The sequence below is a fragment of the Protomyctophum parallelum genome (genome assembly GCF_964188405.1).
Source record: "Protomyctophum parallelum genome assembly, chromosome: 17".
NCBI lineage: Eukaryota > Metazoa > Chordata > Actinopteri > Myctophiformes > Myctophidae > Protomyctophum > Protomyctophum parallelum.
This window is the reverse complement of record NC_139719.1, coordinates 15,229,463-15,241,770: the sequence shown is the minus strand read 5'-3', so window position 1 is coordinate 15,241,770 and position 12,308 is coordinate 15,229,463. Positions and strand designations below refer to the sequence as shown.

The 12,308-nt window shown below is 45.6% G+C and overlaps 1 protein-coding gene across 1 annotated transcript; it reads right to left on the bottom strand.

Annotated features, from left to right (window-relative positions):
• Positions 1-512: 512 nt before the first annotated feature.
• On the bottom strand, positions 513-11,100 carry LOC310874228 (G-protein coupled receptor 26-like; the record flags this gene model as incomplete). Its single annotated transcript, XM_083786944.1, has 3 exons — positions 513-741; positions 6,296-6,409; positions 10,406-11,100. The coding sequence occupies 3 exons, from the start codon at positions 11,098-11,100 to the stop codon at positions 513-515; spliced, it is 1,038 nt and encodes a 345-aa protein (XP_083643070.1).
• Positions 11,101-12,308: the final 1,208 nt, after the last annotated feature.

The following is a 12,308-nucleotide window of genomic DNA, read 5'->3' as shown; positions in this document are numbered from 1 at the left end:
ACCTTTTCAATACACCACAGTTAAACTATTTGTCCGCCATGGACAATATGCTCCGTGGTAAAACAGCACCTGTTCCTTTTCAGATGTATAGCAAGAACACACAGTGCATTAAAATAACTAGAGGTACCACAACATAAACAGACTGCTACAAACCTGAAGAGCTACCCTAATTACGAGTTTACAAGTTTGTTGTTCTTCTGACACCATCTGTCTCTTCAAGCTATACCACCTCGCAACAAGTTCACTGCACCGATCTGTTCTGTGCGCGATCTGTTCTGTGCACGATCTGTGCACACACCACACAGACAAAGCACAGCTAATATTCCTATGTATTCATATGTATAGGAATCGACAACAGTGCTGTCCAAGCAAAGTTGTACTGGGCTTTCGTGGGAACAGCACAGTATCCTTCTTCACTGGAGTAGTCAGTAGTAGACTAGTAGTCACAAACCCCTTCATCATGACAGCTGCCATGTCAACCCTCAGACCATATCCCACCGCTGAGCACTCTGTCACTCCGCTGCCTGGATGCTGTTCCCTGGGTTCTCATGCCCGCGTCCAGAGGCGTTCCAGGAGCTACGCTTCAGTACCCGGTTGATGATGTCGCTGCACGTCTTCCTGTACTGGTATCGGAGCAGGGAGTACACGAAGGGGTCACATGCTGCCTTGCTGTAGGCCAAACACTTGGAGACGATTCCCCAGTGAGGGTTGATAGGCACGGACGGGAATAACTCCACGATCCTGCAGGCAAGCAGAAGCAGAGAGACAAATCAAAATGCTGTAAAAGACAAGAATGCAGTGGACATGACAACTTAACGTTGATTTATTTTTCAAGTTAACACCATTAAGTTGCACCTATTTTTTCCCATTTAACACCATCAAGTTTCACCTTTTTTTTCTCCTAAAATATTCTTTGGGGCTTTTTATGGCTAACAGGAAATGGAGAGAGAGAGATGGGGAGTGACACGCAGCAAAAGCCATCGGAATTGGGACTCGAACCTGCAACGCGGGTCAGGCTACATTGTGACTGGACCTCTACGCCAGCGGTCTGGGCCTTGTTGCACCCGTTTACTTCTTTACCTTAATTATTATTTTTTTCTACGATTTTATAACCCATTTTGTCACCCAGTGTCAATTATCTAATGCAATCCTGGACTCTACACTCGCTTCGCCAACCTGGGGAGAGCAACGGACTGACCTCATCCAATGCATGAGCATCCAAGCCGCTTCTTTTCACCTGACGGGGGGAGTTTCCCCGGCCGGACATAGCACGTGGAAGAAACACGTTATTCCAACCAGTTCCTTTCCACTCCATCAGGCCTGGGGGAGGCAGTTTAGAGACCAGGATTACTGCATGTTTTTTGTGAGGGTACCTACCCTTGGGGACACGGGGAGAACATGCAAACTCCACACAGAAAGGCCCTTTCGCCAACCCCACCTAGGGTATGGGCACTGATGACTGATGAGAAGAGAACACACCCCCAGCGCTCCCCAGTGTCCCCAATGACAGTACCACCGTGCTCCCCAACGGTACCTTGACTCTTGGTATAATGAAATATGTCTATCCTCAGAGGCACATGTTATCACCTGGCCCCTGAAGGGCAACATTTCACCCTACAAATTGTCTCTATATATTGACTGTAGGCCTATGCTAAACATGACTCTCCAAAAGCTCTCTTTCCACCAAAGGCCCCGGGCTGGGGGAACCCAGAGCTAGAGCTCACGCAAGAATTAAAGAGCGTCTGACCTGTCAAGCCGCTTCTTCTCTCATTTTAATGATGCAGTCCAATGTTCTGCTTCTTTGTCTGCTATTTTAATTTAGGTTCTTCTAGGGCAATTGATTTATTCAATCCCTTTGTTTGCAATGATATGTTTAATGGGCTGTTTTTGCAATTTAACTACAAATGTGACGTGAATGTTTAAGTGTGTGCTTGAATGAATGACACTTTGGATTTGTATCGCGCTTTCTCCCCTCAGTAGTACCCTAAGCATGTGCGATGTCTGAAGTGTTTTATCACCCACTTCACTGTGTGGCAATGAAAGATAATTATTTTCTGTTTCCACTCCTAGGAAGGGCTTAAAGCCATATGTTTTATTTTCCATTTCCATTGTCTCCTCTCCCAGCGGATAGAGGTAATTTCAACGATGTCCGAAATGCAATAAAGATCATATAGTGCATCTGATCTGGTGAGCTGTGTGTTTCACAAAACTTTATCGATATTACCAAATCGAAATTTCTCAATGGGCAGGGAGACCACACAGATGTGCTAGTTATGTAAGGGATAATATCTGGCTAGGCTGGCTTCGCCTCGGTGGTTAAACTCCCAGTCTGTGAATTATCTCCCGACAATTACCACCTAGCCAGATATTATCCCGATTACTACATGGCTACCTAACATTAATTGAAATAATAAATTGATCCAAAACACACACAAAAAAAGTATTCGTGCTGGCTGTGTCTGCCCAAATGCAGGGCTGGAGCACTGTTGGAAAACAAGGAAGTGAGTTGATCAAATAGAATCCATTTTCGGGTACTGCTAGTCTATTTCTAGCTCAAATGTTTTCCAAAACATTTTTGAGAGCAATGTTTAGCTGTAATGGTGTCACAGTGTGTGTGTGTGTTATGGCTGCATTAAATCAAGTGGGGCGCAGCTGGTGCTCTGAGGGTTTGATTAGGCAGTGGTCTGTTATAGAGCGGAGCGGTCTGTTATCAAGAAATAACACACCGCTGAGTTCAGCGATTGACCAATCAGAATCAAGCATTCAACCAAGCCATGTAATAAATTCAAAAAACTTACTCTAGCTGGCATACAGATTTGTTAAAATAATATAATTTTCGCTGTATTCACTCAGTATTTCACACTGTGGCTATTAAAATAAAATTGCAGAAGCCTTGAGATCAGTCTTGAATATGTAAGGGATAATATCTGGCTAGGTAGTCATTGTCGGGAGATAATTCACCGTCAGGGAGTTTAACTTTATTTCATATAGGAGGTAATGTTGTAAAGCCTTGCCGCATCTTTACTTGCAAGTACCTTAGTACTTGGGGGCGTGTTCTCTCCTCCGTGTCATCAGTGCCTATATCTGAGGCGGGGTTGGCGAAAGGGCCTTTCTGTGTGGAGTTTGCATGTTCTCCTCGTGTCTCCAAGGGTAGGTACCCTGATACCCTCAAAAAAAACATGCAGTAATCCTGGTCTCTAAACTACCTCCCCCTGGCCAGCCGGGTCGCCTGATGGAGGGGAAAGGAACTGGTCAGAATAACATGTTCCTTCCACGCGCTATGTCCGGCCGGGGAAACTCCCCCCTGTCAGGTGAAAAGAAGCGGCTTGGACTCCTCATGCATAGAAGGAAGCATGAGGACAGGCAGAGGAAGTGTAGCGCCCAGGATTACATTAGACAATTGACACCGTTTGAAAAAATGTGTTGCAAAATCGTGGGATAAAAATTATAAAGTAAAACAAACAAACAATGGGCTTCTCTTGGTTTCAATAAGACATCCTCCACAAGATCAGAGTCTCTCACCACGTGGCACCCTAGGTAGCCATGACGCAAGTCCAGGGGTGCCGCAGAATACTAAAATTTTGAATTTATCATCAATATCACTTCAGTTTAACCACATAAACCCTCTATAATTAGTAAGACCTACTTACTTACTTACCTACCTACCTATGCCTATTACCCCTTCTGGGGCTTGGGCTGTCTACAAGAGTTCTCCAAGCATCTCAGTCCTGAGCCATCACCGTGATATTCTAAGTGTGTTGATTGATTGTTGAGTCCAAGTTTTAGTTTGTGGTGACGAGGTGGGTCAGAAGGGCCACATGGGACCTTCTGTAGCCCCCCCCCCAGCCCCCAAAGTTCCTAGAATCAGTTCTGTCCTTCCTCATTTAATATCCTGAAAAGACTATCCCTTTAACCACTAGAGCTTTAGGCTACAATACATCAATACTCTTTGGACAGAAGGTAGGCAGCTGTCCCCAGTGGGGCCGTCTTCTCCCTGACCGTCTGACTGATATATACTTTTTTTGGCTTATGAGGCTGTTCTTCATCTGCACCGAAGCTCCCCTGCTCCCATTTCTCCGGTTGCAGCCGTTTCTGCTGCAGCAGAATTTTTTTTTTCTCCGTCAGAAAATAATGAGTCAGTCCCGTTGGGAGAACAAACACTAGAACAAACACGTCTAAGCAGTGGAGAGGGTGAGGCAACCAATTATCATTTAACAGTTAGCACGGTATACGTGACTCAGGAATAAAAACAGATGAAGACAATGGGCCAGCGACAACGAGATATTCATGATGTGCCAACACGCTGACAAAATTATTCGCTACATTCATCTGACTTTTATCTACTTCATGATCAACTTAAATAAGACGTCTTTCGGCTTTCACACACAGTATACACTCAAAACTAAAAGTATGAAAACAGTTACAGTCTTGATCAACAAGACAGTTAAAAAATCTGTATGATGTTGCAAATTAATACCAATTACATTCCCTCCTACTTCCCTATTATTAGCCTCATTAATATAGCGCTATACTATTACTTATGTGGTGTCATGGAAGCGGTAAAATCTGTCCATTACCTTCCTGTATATCCACTCTGTGTGATTACACTGACTGCAATCAAGCTGTGTCAGCACGAAGGTCGGCTATACTATACTACAGTACGCAACCCAGCAGCAGCCGTCACACTCGGCTGAACACGCATACAGTATAGACGCTCACTCACTCACACACACGCACACACAGTCACACACACACACACACACACACACACAATCACACACACACAGTCACACACACACACACACACACACACACACACACACGCGTGCATGCACGCACAGGGTTGGAGGTTAATAAGTCAGCTCCTTCACCAATCGCCACGCAGTAAAGCTTTTACTATACACGGCCACACACTGTGTGAGTCTTAAAACTGGCCAGCCGCTGGTGGAGAGACCCTACGCCGGGTGCTTTTAGTGTATTACAGTAAATCTGTTAAGAAACTGGCAAACTGCCTAGTTTCTTACCGGAGTAAGAAACTAGTAGTCACTTATGGTTTGTGAACACAACATACAAGGTTGGACACTCCTTCCCGCCTCAATCACACTTACTGCCCGCAGGTCGATGTCAAACGCACCGATCAAAGTAGGATAAGAAAACGGGGGTAGAAGGAAGGGTCTCTCTCTGTACATATACAGACACACACAACTCTAGTGGGTCATAAGTAATGTAAATTCTCACTCCCAACACGGGAGATGTACTGAAGCTTGGTCAGGACCCACTTGCGCCATGGATCAACGCACTGGGTAACCCCTTAGAGACACTTTTAAACGTTCAGAGTAGTCTGTGTCACATGACACATAATGTGCACTCAACGTTGAAAACGCCACCAAAAACAGCATCAACTACATGCAAACAAACAGAATTCGAAGCTTAAAACAGGGTCAGGGTCGCATGGCTTGCTTGCACTGGCGCCTCTCTTGGGCACAACTCATAGGACTCAAGGCAGCTTCTGCCAATGCAGCACCATTTGACTTGCATCTTTGTGAAAAGTACTGTACGTTGACCAAGCATCAATATTGTGAGTGAGAATGCTTCTGATTGAGAGGGCTTACGGTTGTTTTACAGGAAATTCCTACTGCATGGTTATATAGGCCAATAGGCTACCTTTAATGTGTTAAATAAATTAAGTATGTATCCCTTGTGTGTCTGGCTGGGTTGACAGCTTTGGACGGTCATCTCTCTCAGCTCAGAGATAGATTGATGGGAGGCGAGGAACGCCAACTGACTTATGCCTGATTTCTACCAAACTGACCGGAGTCACCAAAACCAGCCAATATCTACGAGCTCACAACGTGTCGCTTGTAGACCAGCTGTTTTTGGCGTGTGACACCAGAGCTTGAATCAGGCTATACAGTGGTGCATCTCTCGGACCAGAGGGGGGGTAGGGGGTTGGGGGGGGGGGGCGGGTCGGCAAAAGTGCTAATGCAAGCAACAGCAGAGTGGCGGCATATTACTTATCACAAGGTCAGCCAATCTCATCTCCCGGCTCTGGACTTGGGTGAAGCGAGCAAAGGGGGGGGGGATGGGGGGCAGAGGGGTTGTGTGTGTGCTTGCGTGCGCATGACGCGTGTGTGTACTGTATGTGTGTGTGTGTGTGTGTGTGTGTGTGTGTGTTGGGGGGAGGGTTGGGGATACCAGCAGCAACAAAACGACTTGCCGCAGTGTTCCACTGAGGTCTCTCTCTTCCTTTGTTCCTCTCACGCTCCCGGAGGGCCTCTCTGTCTCCTCAACTCACCTGGTGATCACGTACGGAGCAAAGCAGATCATGAAGGTCCCGATGAAGGTGCTGATCTTCCTCGTGGCCCTCTGCCGTCTCCTCTTCTGTTCCTCCAAGCAGCGCTGTCGAACACTGCCAAGGCACAGCAGAAAGTACAGTACAGTGAAACAAAGTGCCATGTTTGTATTTTCTAAATAGGCAGTGTGCCAAGTGTTCATTTTAATGACACCACACAGAAAATTGTAACTAATTTTGATTGTCCACAAGTATAACCCTTTCCCTTCCTTTTACAAATGTTGTCTCACATTGTTATAATGATCATTAGAGTCAGAGCAATAACTCGACTGATCACCATCCTTGCTGCCAATGTTGGCACCGGTGCCAAATGTTGCCTATACCCCTGCAGTACAGTACAGTACAGTACAGTACAGTACAGTACAGTACAGTACAGTACAGTACAGTACAGTACAGTACAGTACAGTACAGTACAGTACAGTACAGTACGATCCTGTAGGTTCACACTCTATAACATACGACGAATTAGACCGTTCCTCACCCAGGAATCAGCCCAGCTCCTAATCCAGACAACAGTCTTGTCAAAACTCGACTATTGTAACTCCCTCCTTACTGGCCTACCAGCATGTGCACTTAAGCCTCTCCAGCTGATCCAAAATGCAGCAGCTCGCTTGGTCTTCAACCAGCCAAAATTCTCACATGTCTCCCCCCTGCTCCGCTCCCTCCACTGGCTCCCAGTCGCTGCCCGCAGAGAATACAAAACTCTGATGCTGGCATTCAAAGCAACCAAAGGTATGGCTCCCCCATATCTTGCAAGTATGATTGAACCCTACAAACCCTCCCGCGCACTCAGATCAGCCAACGCAGGGAAGCTGGAAGTACCCTCACTAAAAACGCCGGGACAACGCTCCACACGTCCCAAACTCTTCTCCCTTCTGGCTCCAAAACTGTGGAATGCACTTCCCATTGAAGTCAGAACTGCAGCATCACTCCCAATCTTCCGCCGTAGCCTGAAAACCCACCTTTTCAGACTCCATCATGTCCCATAGCACTTACCCTAACCCCTTAGATAGCATTTCTGTTGACTTAGATAGCATTTGACACAGACTTATAGCATGTTATGTAGACAGCACTATAATTGTATTGTATATAGTCATAGCACGCCATAGTACATATGTATAGCATAGTAGTAAATATGTATAGTTTATATGTATAGTGCATGTATATTTCATTATATAGATATTCCACTGTTACTTTCTTAGCTTACGCATGTTTCATGATAAATGCTTTTATGTGATGTATTCCCATGCTTTTGTTCTTGCTTAAATGTAAGTCGCTCTGGATTAAGAGCGTCTGCTAAATGCCTAAATTGTAAATTGTACAGTACAGTACAGTACAGTACAGCAGCCCTGGTGTCTTTGTAATGTGCTAGGTTTGACAGCCACAAAGATCACAGGAGACTCCACACTGTGCGTACGTGCGTGCGTGCGTGTACAGTATGTGTGTGCGCATGTGTGTGTGTGTGCGTGGATGTTATGTGAAAGGCTATGTGCTGTGTGCTGGGGGTAAATTAGGAAGGACGTGGCAGAGCTGATTTCTGAGGTCTATAGATCTATATGCTGGGTAGAATGAATGCCAAAGACTTTGATCAGATGAAAGCTGCCACCCACCTTCCAGGATTACAACTGTGCGTGCGTGCGTGCATGCGTGCGTGCGAGAGAGATGTGAAATGTGCATGTGTCTCATTATTTGTACAACATTTGTATAAGTGTGCATGCATCCATTTGTGTGCGTGCATGCATGCCTGTGTTTCTGTGAGGGAGAGACAGAGAGAGAGAATATGCGCATTTGTCTATCATCACATATTTGTGTCTTTGAACGTGTGTGCACATGCATACATTTGTCTGCGCGTACCTTAGAGTTGTGTGGAAATAACAAGTGTCTCCCTTCTGTTTAGAACTGGAGGTCTAGAACTTGGGGGCATGTGATCAGTGACATCACATATGTGTACTCTGCAGGCCAAAGCAGATATTAAAACATATAGATGCCTCATTGGTCGCTGCAGTTTGTTGGAGCGACCTGTCTCCGACGGGAGGAGGAAGTCAAGCGGAATCCTGGAGGCAAGTAAGTGCTGCTGGGAATGAGGGAGTCGCGCCTCTGATTGGCCTACCGAACGTCCCCTTCCGTTCTTCCGTTTTGCTTCCGCTATGCTTCGCAAGGAATCTTGGGAAAGCTATACAGCCAATATCGCCGTTGCCTCCTTGTTGCCTTCCGTTGAGATACAGATGCCCAGAACCGGAAGAGGCGTCTATGTTTATATGTCTATATGGGCCAAAGAGTACACCAACGTGACAAATATTGTACTGGCTTTGTTTAGTTTGTGGTGGAAAAAGTACTCAAATGTTTTACTTAAGTAAAAGTATCAAAAGTGTAAAGTACTTAAATTATCAAATGTATAATTTATTTTTTGAAAATAGCAGATCTAAAAGATGACAATGCGTCGCATCACGGCGCATTGTGAACTTGTATATCGGCTATTCTCAAATGGCTGAAATGTATAGGGCTGAAGTGGTTAATGTATGTTTTGTTATAATAAGTATAACTCAAAGTACAATATTTGCCTCTGAGGTGTAGTAGAAATAAAAGTATTGCAAATTGGAAATACTCAAGTAAAGTACAAATACCTCCAAAAGTACAGTACTTAAGTAAATGTACTTAGTTACTTTACTCCACTGCGTTTATATTATACATTAACTTGCCAAATGCTTCCCCAATATAATGATGACATTTGGGCAAATCCAAACCACCAACACATAATTCTCTCAGCAATGTTAATGTTGCACGGTCTTTATTGAATTACGTGTAATGTGCTAATCAGGAAGCTTTTACTGCTGTCTGTGGCACAGCAGCATTTCAACACAATCAGATTCCAGGAATCCCTCGCCAATACTGAGCATGAGCATGAGTGCTATTCAAATGTCTGCATGGCACTATAGCATTCTGAACCAGTGCTTCTCAACCAGTGGTCCTTGTGGGGGGTTCCAGGTGGTCCCCAGCCGTATAAATGGGCAGTTGGACCCATTTGGTTTCATTTTATGCTCTCAAGAGTTAAATTATTGTTAAACATCTGCATTACTTAATTAACAAGAAGTCTACACACAATTAGAGAATGTAAGAATAATAATTACTTTGATCAATGTTTGCCTGTTCTCTCGAGTCTCTCCTATAATGGTACCACATCTGGTGCCTTATGTCTGCACATGCACTTTTTATGACCTATCGCATAGCACTTTAACGCCTGCACTTTAATGGTTATGTGCACCTTTGTACTTTGGTATCTGCTATGTGAACTGTTTGTTTATTTGTACTGTTTCATTGTTTAATGTATACTGTCTATGCTGCAACCCAATTTGCCCTAAATAAACTTGAACCTTGAACCTTGAACATCAATACAGCATGGAATTGTGGACAAAATCTTATCCGACGACAACATATTCCAAGTATTGGCTCCGAGAGGCTAAATCTCATCAAATGGTCTGTGGCTCAAATGCAGAATAAATGACGGCCCTTGACATGAAAAGGGTTGAAAACCTGCACTGCTACTGTATTGGAGAGGGAGCAGGGCCAGGGGCAAAGCCTCTTTGAATATTCAGGGTGAGGCATTCAATATAAATGTTTGCGGTTGTTCTGTCGTAGCCTATTGATCTGATTTTGAGATTTTGTTGTTTACAACATGATTATCCATTTTATGAAGGTCTGTGTGGCACAGTGAATGCTAATTGGAACACAAATAAGCAGCCATTATTTCATTTTCATATTATTGCATGCAGAACAGCATGCATGGGACGTAGATAGATAGATAGATAGATAGATAGATAGATAGATAGATAGATAGATAGATAGATAGATAGATAGATAGATAGATAGATAGATAGATAGATAGGTATAGAGGTAGGGGGCCCTTGAAATGAAAAGGTTTGAAAACCAGACAGACAACCAGACAGACAGACAGACAGACAGACAGACAGACAGACAGACAGACAGACAGAGACACACACACACACACACACACACACACACACAATCAACATATATATTCCAACGACACCTCACCTCGGGTGAATATCCACCAGCAGCACCAGGGTCTGCATGGTGATTACGTCAATCCGCTTGCAGTGGAACCTCGCCACTTTGAGCACTTTGAGGTACGTGACGCACAGCACTATAAAAGAGAGGAGAAACGTGAAGGAGTGAAAGAACACGGTGAAGATAACAAACGGAGTCCGGCTGCCGCCGCCGCTGGTCGCCCTGTCCCTGGCGTTGTTCGTGGCCACCAGCGTGCACGACGCGTACAGCTGGTGATATCCCACCCAGGAGAGGCAGGTGGCCACCGTGGAGAACGACACGGAGTGCGCCCACGTGTAGCCGAGCACGAACGCCGCGTCCCGGTGGCGCATCTTGGAGTGGTAGCGCAGGGGGAACACCACGGCGATCCACCTGTCGATGCTCAGCGCCGCCATGCTCAGCATGGAGTTGGTCGACAGGAAGGTCTCCAGGAAGCCCACCGCGCGGCAGAAGGCGTCGCCTCCCGGCTGGCCCTGGCCGACGAGTCCCGCCAGCGTCAGCGGCATGTTGGACACGGTCAGCAACAGGTTGCAGAGGGTGAGGTTCAGGGTGAACACGCCCGGCACCTGGCGCCTGATCTCCGGGTTGTAGAGGAAGCAGATCAGCACCAGCACGTTGGACAGCAACGACACCACGATGATCACTACCACCAGCGCGCAGACAAGCACCTCCGCAGTGTCCATCGTGCGTGTCTGTGTCCCCCGCGGCTTCCCCCCCCCCCCCTCCAAATAAACCCCACTCACTCACTCAGTTATTCCCAATTTCCGTGCGTATAGGCTTATATCCAGATAATCCAGGCTCTTTTTGCAGTTGCAAAAATGACATTACTTTACCTGTCATATTTCGCCCGCGTATAACCATGTCCAGTTTGTCCACGCATCCCCCCACGAAGATCCACTGAAGCTGCGCATCCGCGCTCCTCGATCTCCGCCAAAGCAGCAGCAGCAGCAGCAGCAGCAGGAACCAACATAAATTATGTTCATGTGGGGTTCACAATGATTCCCATGGTAAGAAGTATCAGGGTGCGTGCCGTGCGTGGGAGAGATTAGAAAGAAGTAACCTCAGCCCCCCCTCAAAGTGCGAGAGAGAGAGAGAGAGAGAGAGAGAGAGAGAGAGAGAGAGAATCTACCCCGACGCTGCGTCTTGCCGTGCAGATGAAGTCTTTGTGATGCGCGCGCTCTCCTCTCCACTCTGTGGGGCTTTGTGCCCCGCGCTCCTCCAGAACAATGTGAAGAGCATATTAATAGGAGTCAAGAAGATGGGCTTTGTAATAATGTTTTGTAATAATAATCAAAATCTACAAAGTAACTAAAGATTTCAAATTATTAAGTAAAAGTTTTTGCCTCTGAGATGTAGTATAAGAAGTAAAAGTATTGGAAATTGGAAAATTGAAAAAAGAATGTTCATGATAAAATGCCCAAAAAAATCTTCTCGGCCTGTGTCTCATAGGGCCTGGTGGACGGGTTTCTGAACTGCCCACAGCCCTCCTATAAGACACAAACTGAGTAGGACATTTTTATTTTATTTTATCATGAACATAAGTGAGGACCAATTATATGAAGATAAGTTGAAAAGTGATGAAGTGGTCCTTTAAGTACAGTACTTAAGTAAATGTACTTAGTTACTTTACACACCACTCATAACGTGCTTCGTCTGGCACAAAAGCAACATAATCTGGAGCGTTGACTTCCTCACCGTGTGCAGGATTCTCCCCGAGTCACACTGCATCTTCCAATGACATCGATCTTAATGTGTCGCTGTATTGGTGTCAGGCGATGACAGGGAGGGGGTGGAATATACACACACACTGTGAAATGTCCTTTTAACTAGGACTATGTGAGTCAAAGGAACGCCTAGGACTTTACTGTGTAGGCCGGCCGGCCGGCGTGCG